Genomic DNA, 12,979 nt, shown 5'->3' with positions numbered 1-12,979 from the left:
TATAACTAAACAGCGGAGAAGGCAATGGCACCCCACTCCAGTACTCTTGCCTGGAAAATCCCATGGACAGAGGAGCCTGGTAGGCTGCAGTCCATGGGGTCGCTAAGAGTCGGACATGACTGAGCGACTTCACTTTCACTTTTCACTTTCATGCATTGGAGAAGGAAATGGCAACCCACTCCAGTGTTCTTGCCTGGAGAATCCCAGGGATGGGGGAGCCTGGTGGCCTGCAGTCTATGGGGTCGCACAGAGTCGGACACGACTGAAGCGACTTAGCAGGAGCAGCATGACTAAATAGAATAATTTCAAGTTAATCCTCAGCTACAAACAAAAGAAAGCAGAAAGGATGTTGTTTGCATCAAAATGTTACTGTAAATGCACAGTACACCAGCACCTTGCTAAGACATCTGAATTTTTTTTAAATAAAAATTTAGAGAAGAAAGCAAGTCTCTTATGGAAATAACTCAAAGCTAATTTTTTAAAGTATAGCAATTATGTCAGCCTCTAGTATTTAATGATAGTTGGTCAAAAGTTAGGATTAGTTTACCAGAAATCATTAGCATTGAATAAGCTTCCTAATTTAGACAGGAAAAAATGATTTAAAATGATTAATACTATTAAAAGATTCTGTGCTTCACCAAATATATAGAACACACTTGAAATGATCACACTAATTATTTAAAACCAGCATGTTAACAGTTAATTTCTGTAGGCCAAGTAGTCATTCCTAGCTTAACAAGTTACTTGTCATATTTTTTCTTGCAAAGATACCAGCTCAACCCTTCTTAATTGAAAAACTATATTTGATATATGACAGGTGATTACAATACTATTGAATCTCTCCATTCTTCTGAACAGTATCGGAAGAATAAAATGAGATTAGAAGTGTCTGGAAAGCAATTGACATAGTAAATATTGTTGTTTCCCATATTTTTCACTATAATCATTATGGCAATAGTGGTACTTATGCTTGTAGTAGCATAGTGGCATAAGGTGGGATTGGAAAAAGCCTGGATTTAAGGCCTTGGTTTGCCACTGACTAAAATTTCACTGTTAGATATGCAATTTCTTTATTTGCAAAACGGGAATAATAAATGATTTCATCTACAGAGTGGTTGTAAAATTCAAATGTAAAACAGCTCTGAAAATTCTGAAGTTCATTGCATATGCTGACACTCACTGCTATAACTTACATATAAATATACACATTATCTTTACCTATTTTTATATTACTGGCTTTACCAAGCTTAATGATGTGTATTGGAAATGTTCTAAATCTGTTTTTATTAAGTTTTTTTTATAATTGTCAGTGGGCTTCGAGATCAACTAATCTATTCTAGATATTGTATAGATTAGGAAAATCATCCAGAAGAGATGTTAAAACCTTGTCTAAGGTGGTATACTTTGAGGTGACTTAGTGGGACCCTATCCTGATTTTTTATTCGAGTTCCCATTATTTCATTAGTTACATAATGTATTCTTTAAATCTTCAAAGCAAATCTTGCAGGATGTTGGAAATGTTCTATGTAAAAGTGTTCTGAGTCTAATAAACATGCACAGTTCTAGATTAAATAAAATTAACAAACTTCTTCAAAGTTGAATCACATACATTCTTGAATATACTACACTGCACTGTATGATACTCTAGAAAAAAAATTTACTATCTATTATGGCCAAAATCTTTCAACCATTGAAATGTATTTTATGCTATTGGCCTTTAAGTGAATTATAGATCACATTGATCAAAATGTTATTTTATCACACTGGAAGTTACATGACTATCAGTGGAACATACCTGGTTTTGGTAAGGAATAATAGATGAACAAAATGATCTTCAACTCTTCAGAATTAGCACTGTACACTTACCACCACTGTGAAGTATTTGTATCAGTACTTATGTGAATTATATAAGCATTGTTTCAATATGCAGCCCATTGGTCCAAATGGATGTTTACTGGTTTGCTTTCACATAATTGAGATAACTGACACAACTTTTTTTCAGTAATATACGATTTTATGTTAAGAGATTATTATCTAATTGTATGGGGTACTTAAATTCTAAAGGAATGTCGTGTCTGCATCATGCAGTAACAGGTTAATTTGAAACTAGAAAAACAGTTCATGAAAAATAGAAATAGTAAGAGTCCCTGAGGAGCTGGCAAAAAAGCAAACATTCAGAAGCATCAAGGATATAGAAAACAGATGTAAAGACAGAGCAGTAAGTCACTCTAGAGAACTAGACATCCACACAGGCAGACACTATAGACAAGGGGAGAAGACATCCTTTAAAATTGCATCCAGGTTTGCTACAGTCTGCAGTAGTTATGTCTTCTTTCTGCTATATTATAATAACCACAACCTGAACAAATGATCTGCTTCCTAAATTGTAGGTCTCTAACTATCAAGTAGAGCCAATCACCAAAAAGTCACAATAATCAAAGACACTGCTGCTGCTGCTGCTAAGTCGCTTCAGTCGTGTCCGACTCTGTGCGACCCCAGAGATGGCAGCCCACCAGGCTCCGCCGTCCCTGGGATTCTCCAGGCAAGAACACTGGAGTGGGTTGCCATTTCCTTCTCCAATGCATGAAAGTGAAAAGTGAAAGTGAAGTCGCTCAGTCATGTCCGACTCTTAGCGACCCCATGGACTGCAGCCTACCAGGCTCCTCCGTCCATGGGATTTTCCAGGCAAGAGTGCTGGAGTGGGGTGCCATCGCCTTCTCCAAATCAAAGACACAATTAGGTTTAAAAAAGTTTTTATAACCTATAGATGCATAACAGATTGTTACAGAAAATTAAAGATGTGTAGATTTTATAAACATCTAAAATCGGTGGTAACCACTCTTTGCATTTAGGTACATATAATTTGTTCCTTATTGTTCATGTTGGCACATATATCAAATGTGAACCACTGTTCTCACAGCGAGAAATGATCCATTACTCCACTACACATTTCTTAAGGTGTAGAAAATATCTGTTGATTGACTAGTAGTGTGATAAGGAAATAATATTACCTAACTCTCCATAGGGCTTCTCCATAGGGCTGAACATGAGAAATTAAATATGTAAATATATACATTTGTGTGTGTATAGTGTAGTAATGTAGTGTTAGTTGCTTAGTCATGTCCGACTCTTTGCGACCCCATGGACTGTGACCCGCCAGGCTCCTCTGTCCATGGGGATTCTCCAGGCAAGAATACTGCAGTGGATTGCCATTCCCTTCTCCAGTGTGTGTGTGTGTGTCTGTGTGTATATACATGTATGTATGTATATATGTATATATATTACATTAGTATGTTATAAATAAACATTATATGTTTTATATATAAATATAAACATTATAGGTATAAAAGAAAGCACTGCTTGAATACACAGGAAATGATATATCTGTGCTTGTCATTAACACCACAGTAAGGATGATGACCAAGATGACCATAATGATGAAATGCTCACTGGCTTACAAATCATTTAAAGTGCATTCTGGAGTCCAGGCAGGAAATTTATATTCTCATTACTGATTACTAATTAAATCCATTTCTGGAACACAATAAAGCATGTTCCCCCATGTGACTTTCTTTAAACTTAATGTCCCACTTGTGTTAAGAAGGAAAAAACACTAGAGACAGAAAACAGATTGAGAACTCTTAAACTTCCCCAACATACACAAACACACACACACTCTCTCTCTCTCTCTCTCTTACTATATGTATATGACTTTTGTCCAATTAAATTACTTCTCTGAAATTTGGATTCTCTTAGTGAACAGAGTTTAAGATAAACAAACTCTACCTAATAGATGTCTTGTGAGAACTATTTAAATTCTGTAGGTATGTGTTATCTTCAAGGTATTTTTTAAAAAGTGAAAAGTATAAATACTGCTTTTGCAGACAATGGAATGTATTTCTTTTTAGACAGATCCATTAAAATCTTCTTCAGCATTACTGGTCAGGGCATAGACTTGGATTACTATGATGTTGAATGGTTTGGCTTAGAAACAAACAGAGATCATTCTGTCGTTTTTGAGACTGCATCCAAGTACTGCATTTCAGACTCCTTTGTTTACTATGATGGCTACTCCATTTCTTCTAAAGGATTCCTGCTCACAATAGTAGATATAATGGTCATCTGAGTTAAATTCACCCATTCCAGTCCATTTTAGTTTGCTGATTCCTAAAATGTTGACGTTCACTCTTGCCATCTCCTGTTTGACCACTTCTAATTTGCCTTGATTCAAGGATCTAACATTCCAAGTTCCTATGCAGTATTGTTCTTTATAGCATTGGACTTTTCTTCTATCACCAGTCACATCCACAACTGGGTGCTGTTTTTGCTTTGGCTCCATCTCTTCATTCTTTCTGGAGTTATTTCTCCACTGATCTCCAGTAGCATATTGGGCACCAACAGACCTGGGGAGTTCATCTCTAAGTGTCATATCTTTTTGCTTTTTAATACTGTTCATGGGATTCTCAAGGCAAGAATACTGAAGTGGTTTGCATTCCCTTCTCCAGTGGACCATATTTTGTCAGACGTTTGCCTTTGACTGTGTGGATCTCAACAAACTGTGGAAAATTCTTAAAGAGATGGGAATACCAGGCCACCTGATCTGCCTCTTGAGAAACCTGTATGCAGGTCAGGAAGCAACAGTTAGAACTGGACATGGAACAGACTGGTTCCAAATAGGGAAAGGAGTATGTCAAGGCTGTATATTGTCACCCTGCTTATTTAACCTATATGCAGAGTACACCATGAGAAACTCTGGGCTGGATGAAGCACAAACTGGAATCAAGATTGCTGGTAGAAATATCAATAACCTCAGATATGCAAATGATACCACCCTTATGCCAGAAAGTGAAGAACTAAAAAGCCTCTTGATGAAAATGAAAAAGGAGAGTGAAAAAGTTGACTTAAAACTCACCATTCAGAAAACTAAGATCATGGCATCTGGTCCCATCACTTCATGGCAAATAGATGGGGAAACAGTGGAAACAGTGACAGACTTTATTTTTCTGGGCTCCAAAATCACTGCAGATGGTGACTACAGTCATGAAATTAAAAGACGCTTGCCCTTGGAAGAAAAGTTATGATCATCCTACACAACATATTAAAAAACAGAGACATTACTTTGCCAACACAGGTCCATCTAGTCAAAGCTATGGTTTTTCCAGTGGTCATGTATGGATGTGAGAGTTGCACTATAAAGAAAACTGAGCACCGAAGAATTGATGCTTTTGAACTGTGGTGTCAGAGAAGACTCTTGAGAGTCCCTTGGACGCGGCAAGGAAATCCAACTAGTCAATCTTAACGGAAATCAGTACTGAGTGTTCATTGGAAGGACTGATGCTGAAGCTGAAACTCCAATTTTTTGGCCACCTGATGTGAAGAACTGATTCATTTGAAAAGACACTGATGCTGGGAAAGACTGAAGGCGGGAGGAGAAGGGGACGACAGAGATAGCTGGATGGCATCACCGACTCAATGGACATGAGTTTGAGAAAACTCTGGGACTTGGTGATGGACAGGGAGGCCTGGTGTGCTGCAGTCCATGGGGTCACAAAGAGTCACACTGACTGAGCGACTGAACTGTCCCAACTGACTGACTGACAAAATCTAGGAACTACCATTCATCTCATACTTTATTTTCCTATGCTAGGAGTATGTACATATGCATACTGAAAACACGCTGCTGGGCTTCCCTGCTGGCTCAGTGGTAAAGTATCCACCTCCCATTGCAGTAGAGTCAGGTTCAGTCCCTGGTCTGGGAAGATCCCACACGCTGTGGAGCAACTAAGCCCATGTGCCACAACTACTGAGCCTGTGCTTTGGAGCCTGGGAACTGCAACTACTGAGCCCATGTTCCTGAACTACTGAAGTTCGTGTGCCTGGAGCCCATGCTCTGCAAGGAGAGAAGCCACAGTGAGGAACCCACAACACAACTAGAGAGAGTCCTCCTCTCACCCCAAGCAGATCCAGCACAGCCAAAAATAAAGTTACCAAAAAGAAAAAAAATTTCACACTATCATGCCATTGAGATTAAAAGGACACAGTTCTTCTTTACTTCTGTTATCACCTTATTTTTATTTTCATATAGACATTAAGCATTAACTCTTATGAATATTCAATCAATATATACTGAATGAAAGGATACAACCTGACTCTATTAGGAAAAGGATAAAAAGATTTAGCATACAGAACAGATTTCTAGAATGCTCAATGCTCCATAAAAATTTTGAATAAAAAACAAATTCCAGGTACTTGTTATTATCAGGCAACAAATTGTTTAATAATTTCCACATATTTTGGCTGTTAAAATATATGTATAATTTGATTTCAGTAAATACTACCTATAACATAAAATTCATTAAAAGATAAACTATACTGTTCTGTGTTTAGTCTCATACCACCCTTTTCAAACGCATGGACCACAGCCTGCCAGGCTTCTCTGTCCATGAGATTCTCCTGGCAAGAATAGTGGAGTAGGTTGCCAGGCCCTCCTCTAGGGGATCTTCCCAACCCAGGGATCGAACCCAGGTCTGAGCCACCAGGGAAGCCCAGGAATACTGGAGAGGGTAGCCTATCCCTTCTCCAGAGTATCTTCCTGACCCAGGAACTGAACGGGGGTCTCCTGCATTGCAGGCAGATTTTTTACCAGCTGACCTACCAGGGAAGCCCAACTACGTGGTACTAATTGGCAATTCACTGAATCATATTTATTGTACGTGACAGATAATTGTTGTATGTGATTCACAGACACAAAAAACAATTGTGAAATGGCAATTACCTTTAAGAAACATAATCTAATAGGAAAGGAGCCATGAGCATATGTATTTATAAAAATAATTAGAATGTGAAAATTTTAACACAATGAACAAACATTTTGTAGAAGTTTAGCAACAGGAAAAATTCCTTTATATAGAGAGTTAATCATAGGTATTTGGGGATACAACAGTATTTTATCTCAGTGAGATCTTAATAGAGGCAGAGGGAAAGAATTATTGGAAATTATTTTGAAAGAATAATATGCACACTGATTTAAAGTGAAAAACATTCTTGTTGGGTATGTGTAGGTTATATGAGGCTTGAAAAGTTTTGGAAGAAAACAGATTTAGGTCATAGAGCACTAGGTTTATAACTGAGGTCATAAAGAATTACAGAAATTGTAAACAAAGGTGAAAATAGGTCAGACTTGTACTTATGAAGGACTATGTGACTGTCTTCTTAAATTGAAGAAAGTAGGGAACCACTATGCCATTCAGAAATGACCTAAGTCAAATCCTTTCTGATGATACAGTGGAAGTGACAAATAGATTCAAAGGATTAGATCTGATAGAGTGCCTGAAGAACTATGGATGGAGGTTTGTAACATCGTACAGGAAGTGGGGATCAAACCCATCCCCAAGAAAAAGAAATGCAAAAAGGCAAAATGGTTATCTGAGGAGGCCTTACAATTAGCTGAGAAAAGAAGAGAAGCAAAAAACAAAGAAGAAAAGGAAAGATATACCCATCTGACTGCACAGTTCCAGAGAATACCAAGGAGAGATAAGAAAGGCTTCCTAAGTGATCAATGCAAAGAAACAGAGGAAAACAATAGAATGGGAAAGACTAGAGATCTCTTCAAGAAAATCGAGACACCAAGCTAATATTTCATGAAAAGATGGACAAAACAAAAAAGACAGAAATGGTATGGACCTAACAGAAGCAGAAGATATTAAGAAGAGGTGGAAATAATACAGAGAAGAATTATACAAAAAAGATCTTAATGACTCAGATAACCAGGTGGTATGATCACTCACCTAGAGCCAGACATCCTGGAGTGTGAAGTAAAATGAGCCTTTAGGAAGCATAATTATGAATAAAGCTAGTGGAGGTGATGGAATTCCAGCTGAGTTATTTAAAATCCTAAAAGATGATGCTGTGAAAGTGTTGCACTCAATATGCCAGCAAATTTGGAAAATGCAGCAGTGGCCACAGGATTGGAAAAGGTCAGTTTTCATTCCAATCCCAAAGAAAGGAAATGCCAAAGAATGTTCAAACTACCACACAATTGCACTCATTTCACATGCTAGCAGAGTAATGCTCACAATTTTCCAAGCTAGGCTTCAACAATGCGTAAACCAAGAACTTCCAGATGTTCAAGCTGGATATGGAAAAGGCAGAGGAACCAGAGGTCAAATTGCCAACATCCGTTGGATCATATAAAAAAGCAAGAGAATTCCAAGAAAGCATCTGCTTCTGCACTGACCATGCTAAAGCCTTTGACTGTGTGGATCACAACAAACTGTGGAAAATTCTTCAAGAGATGGGAATACCAGACCACCTTATCTGCCTCCTGTGGAACCTGTATGCCAGTCAAGATGCAACAGTTAGAACTGGACATGGAACTGGACAGTTGGTTCAAAATTAGGAAAGGAGTATTTCAAGGCTGTATATTGTTACCCTGCTTATTTAACTTATATACAGAGTACATCATATGAAATGCCTGGCTGGATGAAACACAAGCTAGAATCAAGATTGCCAGGAGAAATATAACCTCAGATATGCAGATGACACCACCCTTATGACAGAAAGGGAAGAGAAACTAAAGAGCTTCTTGATGAAGGTGAAAGAGGAGAGTGAAAAAGTTGGTTTAAAACTCAACATTCAAAAAACTAAGATCATGGCATCTGGTCCCATCACTTCATGACAAATAGATGGGGAAACAATGGAAACACTGTCAGTCTTTATTTTCTTGGGCTCCAAAATAAGCTCAGATGATGACTGCAGCCATGAAATTAAAAAAACACTTGCTCCTTGGAAGAAAAGCTATGACCAACCCAGACAACATTTTAAAAAACAGAGATATTACTTTGCCAACAAAGGTCCTTATAGTCAAAGCTGTGGTTTTTCCAGTAGTCATGCATGAATGAGAGAGTTGGAACTTAAAGAAGGCTGAGCATCAAAGAATTGATGCTTCTGAAAAGTGGTGCTGGAGAAGACTCTTGAGAGTCCCTTGGACAGCAATGAGAACAATCCAGTCAATCCTAAAGGAAATCAACCCTGAATATTCTTTGGAAGGACTGATGCTGAAACTGAAGCTCCAATACTCTGGCCACCTGATGGAAAAAGCCAACCCATTAGAAAAGATCCTGATGCTGGGAAAGATCAAAGGCAAGAGGAGAAGGGGACGACAGAGCATGAGATGGTTGCATGGCATCACCTGCTCAGTGGAGATGAATTTGAGCAAGCTCCGGGAGATGGTGAAGGGCAGGGAAGCCTGGAGAGCTGCAGTCATGGGGTGGCAAAGAGTCAGACATGACTGAGCAACCAAACAACAACAAATGTGACTGTCAATATGCAAGAAGCTTGTTAGAGAACCTGGAGGTGAGATCAGTTAGAAATCTACACGGATGCATGCACTAGGCAGAATGAAGAGGGCCAATCTTTCAGTCCCTTAGGTATGCAGGCAGGGAGTCACATCAAGAACCTTTTACTGCCAGGCACACTACTGAGTACTAGGGCTACAGTGGTTGTCAAAGAGGTAGAGAAGACAAATATTATTAATAAACTAATATGCATACAACTAAACACAAACTTTATACTGAAATATATGCTAAGCAGTTATTGACTAAAAGGGAAAAAAGGATATAAGAAGGAGGAGGAGTTTTTAGGACGTTTTGCTTAGTTGTTTTGAATTTGAGGCACTGCCAGGATATCAATGAGGAAGTGTCTTCCAGGCTCTGGGTTTACACTTAAGCTATAGATGTACAGCTCAACTGCATGAAGACAACTGTTCAATTCAAGATGTGCTACGACAGAGATGAAATAAGATAAAGTCCCTTGCAAAGAAAATGATTGAACTGGCAAATGCTTTGTTTATAAATTTTCGTTTCCTGTCTAAGTTTCCTGTATAAAGCTGCATTTACTTATAAAGAACTGATTTTCCCACTTTATGAAATTGTAGGTTCAATTCTCAAGAAGATTCTCAATTTAAGAAAAAGACAATAACATGGGGACCGCTTTTCTTACAATGGAAAGAAAATTTACAAAAGATTGTTATATATCCTGACTGTAGAACTGCCTATAGTATAATAAAACAAGTCACAGAAGACAAAGAATCTATCAACAAAAAAATCAGCAATTGGTTTGGAGTCACATAAAGCTTCTTTTTAAACATCTCAAAACAAATAAACATGCCAAATTCTCTTGGAATAATCCTCTGGTTACAAAATGGAATTTATTATTTCTGCAAATATTTTTCACTGGACAAAGATTAATGTCCAGTAACAACCAGAGTGATGAAGGCTTTGCTTAACTTTTTTTTAATTTTATTTTATTTAACTTTACAATATTATATTGGTTTTGCCATATATCAAAATGAATCTGCCACAGGTATACATGTGTTCCCCATCCTGAACCCTCCTCCCTCCTCCCTCCCCATACCATCCCTCTGGGTCGTCCCAGTGCACCAGCCCCAAGCATCCAGTATCGTGCATCGAACCTGGACTGGCAACTCATTTCATATATGATATTATACATATTTCAATGCCAGAAGGCTTTGCTTAACTTTTACATTCATATTACACTGTCATTTTTATGAGTAAAGATAAAGAACTAAATCATTATAGTTTTCCTTTAGAATAACATTTAAGTATTATTTATTATACAATTTTTTTCTACAAAGAACAATTTATTATTGACATCTCACAGCTGTTCATCCAAATGAAACCCTCAGAAGTTTTTGATGAATGCAAACTATTACTGTCTAGCATTAGTTACTCAAAATTGTAGAGCAAGAAGGAAAACTGAGATTCTGGATAAGTAATACCCAAAGGTATCAAAAAAGAAATTCTTCATATTAAATTCTATTAACACTGTCAGCTCACACAGAATCCAAATAAAATAACAAAACCAAAAGGAATACTATCTTGTTCTTAAAGAGAGGCAAAGCATATATTGTCTTTGATATAATTATGTAAAAGAAAACAGAAGTAAAAAAGAGGAATGAAAGAAGGCAGGACTTTTTTTTTTTTTGCAGTTTATGGATAAATCCCCTGATTTCCTCAGTCGTCCCAAACAAAACAAAGCCATGATAGACTTGAGTGTTTAGGCAAACAAAATCTACTTCACCATTAACATTTTTTTAGTTCATTGAATTTGTTTTCTGACATTTTACTCTATTGGCAAACCCTCTATTCTTTTCTATAAAAAGTATTTATATATTTCAGGAAAAAATAGCTCAAGAAACTAAAATTGACATCAGTTACACGACTGCAAAGTAAATGACATTAAGATTTACTTTTTACACATCTGGCATTTAAAAAGTACAGATGTAAGTTAAGATACTCAAAAATATCAATCTAAGGTTTAGCTTACCAACAGGGACAGAATTGGAGTGCTGAAGTTCCCATTGACTAGAATCACCAGAAAGTTCAGTCAAGCAGGTTAAAGCAAAATCTGAGCTGGAAGCGTGCTCATGTCTGAATCCTTCAGAAGAAAGATTATCCAATTCAAACTTCACAGTTGACATTGCAAAATTCTTATACAGCTATATAAATCGAAGTTTAAACTTTGATTCAGATAGTTCAAACTACTGAATTTTTAAAAATCACAGGAGGGGGAAAATCACTGTTTTATAATCAGCAACAACCCCAGGCTTTCTAGTAATTGTTTTCACTTGGAAATTTAAAAGAGATAAAACATGCAGAGCTGACTTTACGAAGTTTTCTGTATTCACTCCCTTCCTAAGCAATTGACGTCAAGAGGATGGATGGATTTTAGCGCTGTTTTCCTTGAAGATAATCTTGCTGCCTTTAAATGATAGTAGTGCTAACCCCATCTCAGAGAGGCTGCAACAGAAAGTAAAATGAGCTAAGTGAGGATACAGGCAAGGCTGCAGAGAGATGCTTTTAGTAACTTGGTATTAGGTCTCCGCATATCTGTACACAAAAGATCAGCTGGGTGGGGCTAAGTACTGTTGGAGAATGCAACTTTATTCCACTGGGCAGCACATCAGAGGAATGTCTTAATTTGGAAGGAAGTTAATTCTAAATTATATTTCCTCGGTCAGGATTGTGAGACTGTAGTTTTCATGCTTACTGAAACATGCTTGTGATAGTGGAGATTGAATGGTGAGTTAAACTAAAAAGTTCTGCACAACAAAAATACAATCAATAAAATGAAATGGCAAGCTATGGAGTGGGATAAAACATTTGTAAACCATGTAACTGAAAGTGCGTAACATCTGAAATATACAAAGAATTCATACAATTTGGAAGCAAAAGAATCCAGTTAAAGAAGTGGCATGTCTTCCCAAGAAAACATACAAATGGCACAAGTAAGCAAAAAGGTGTTCAACGTTGCAAATCATCGGGCAAGGGCAAATAAAACCACAATGAGATACCCCTTCACATTCATTAGAATGGCTATTACCAAAGAAACAAAAACAAAACAAAAACACAAGATATAACATGCAGGCAGGATACAGAAAAAAAAAAAAAAAAAAGAAGAAGAAGAACACTGTGTACTGTTGCTGCTGCTGCTTTTGCTGCTGCTGCTGCTAAGTCGCTTCCGTCGTGTCCGACTCTCTGCAACCCCATAGACGGCAGCCCACAAGGCTCCCCTGTCTCTGGGATTCTCCAGGCAAGAACACTGGAGTGGGTTGCCATTTCCTTCTCCAATGCATGAAGTGAAAAGTGAAACTGAAGTCGCTCAGTCGTGTCCGACTCTTAGCGACCCCATGGACTGTAGCCTACCAGGCTCCTCCGCCCATGGGATTTTCCAGGCAAAAGTACTGGAGTGGGGTGCCATTGCCTTCTCTGGGACAACGCTGTGGAGGTTCCTCAAAAGATTAAAAAAATAGAACTGCTGTATAATTTGGTAATTCCACTTCTGGTTGTATAAAATGAAATGAAACCATTATTTTTAAGAGATATTGCACCTCCTTGTTCACAATAGGCAAACATGAAAGCTATATAAATGTCCACTGATAGATAAATGGATAAAGGCA

The 12,979-nt window shown here is 37.7% G+C and overlaps 1 protein-coding gene across 1 annotated transcript in view; it reads right to left on the bottom strand.

Moving 5' to 3' along the window:
* Positions 1–11,845, bottom strand: part of ANO3 (anoctamin 3) — a 452,166-nt gene extending 440,321 nt beyond the window's left edge. The window contains 1 exon segment of the mRNA XM_055549165.1: positions 11,347–11,845. Coding sequence (XP_055405140.1) covers positions 11,347–11,500 — 154 coding nt within the window. The 5' untranslated portion in view covers positions 11,501–11,845.
* Positions 11,846–12,979: the final 1,134 nt, after the last annotated feature.

This window comes from Bubalus kerabau, chromosome 15 (assembly GCF_029407905.1).
Source record: "Bubalus kerabau isolate K-KA32 ecotype Philippines breed swamp buffalo chromosome 15, PCC_UOA_SB_1v2, whole genome shotgun sequence".
NCBI classification, from domain to species: Eukaryota; Metazoa; Chordata; class Mammalia; order Artiodactyla; family Bovidae; genus Bubalus; species Bubalus kerabau.
The sequence above is the reverse complement of the archived record's forward strand: the minus strand, read 5'-3'. Positions and strand labels throughout refer to the sequence as shown.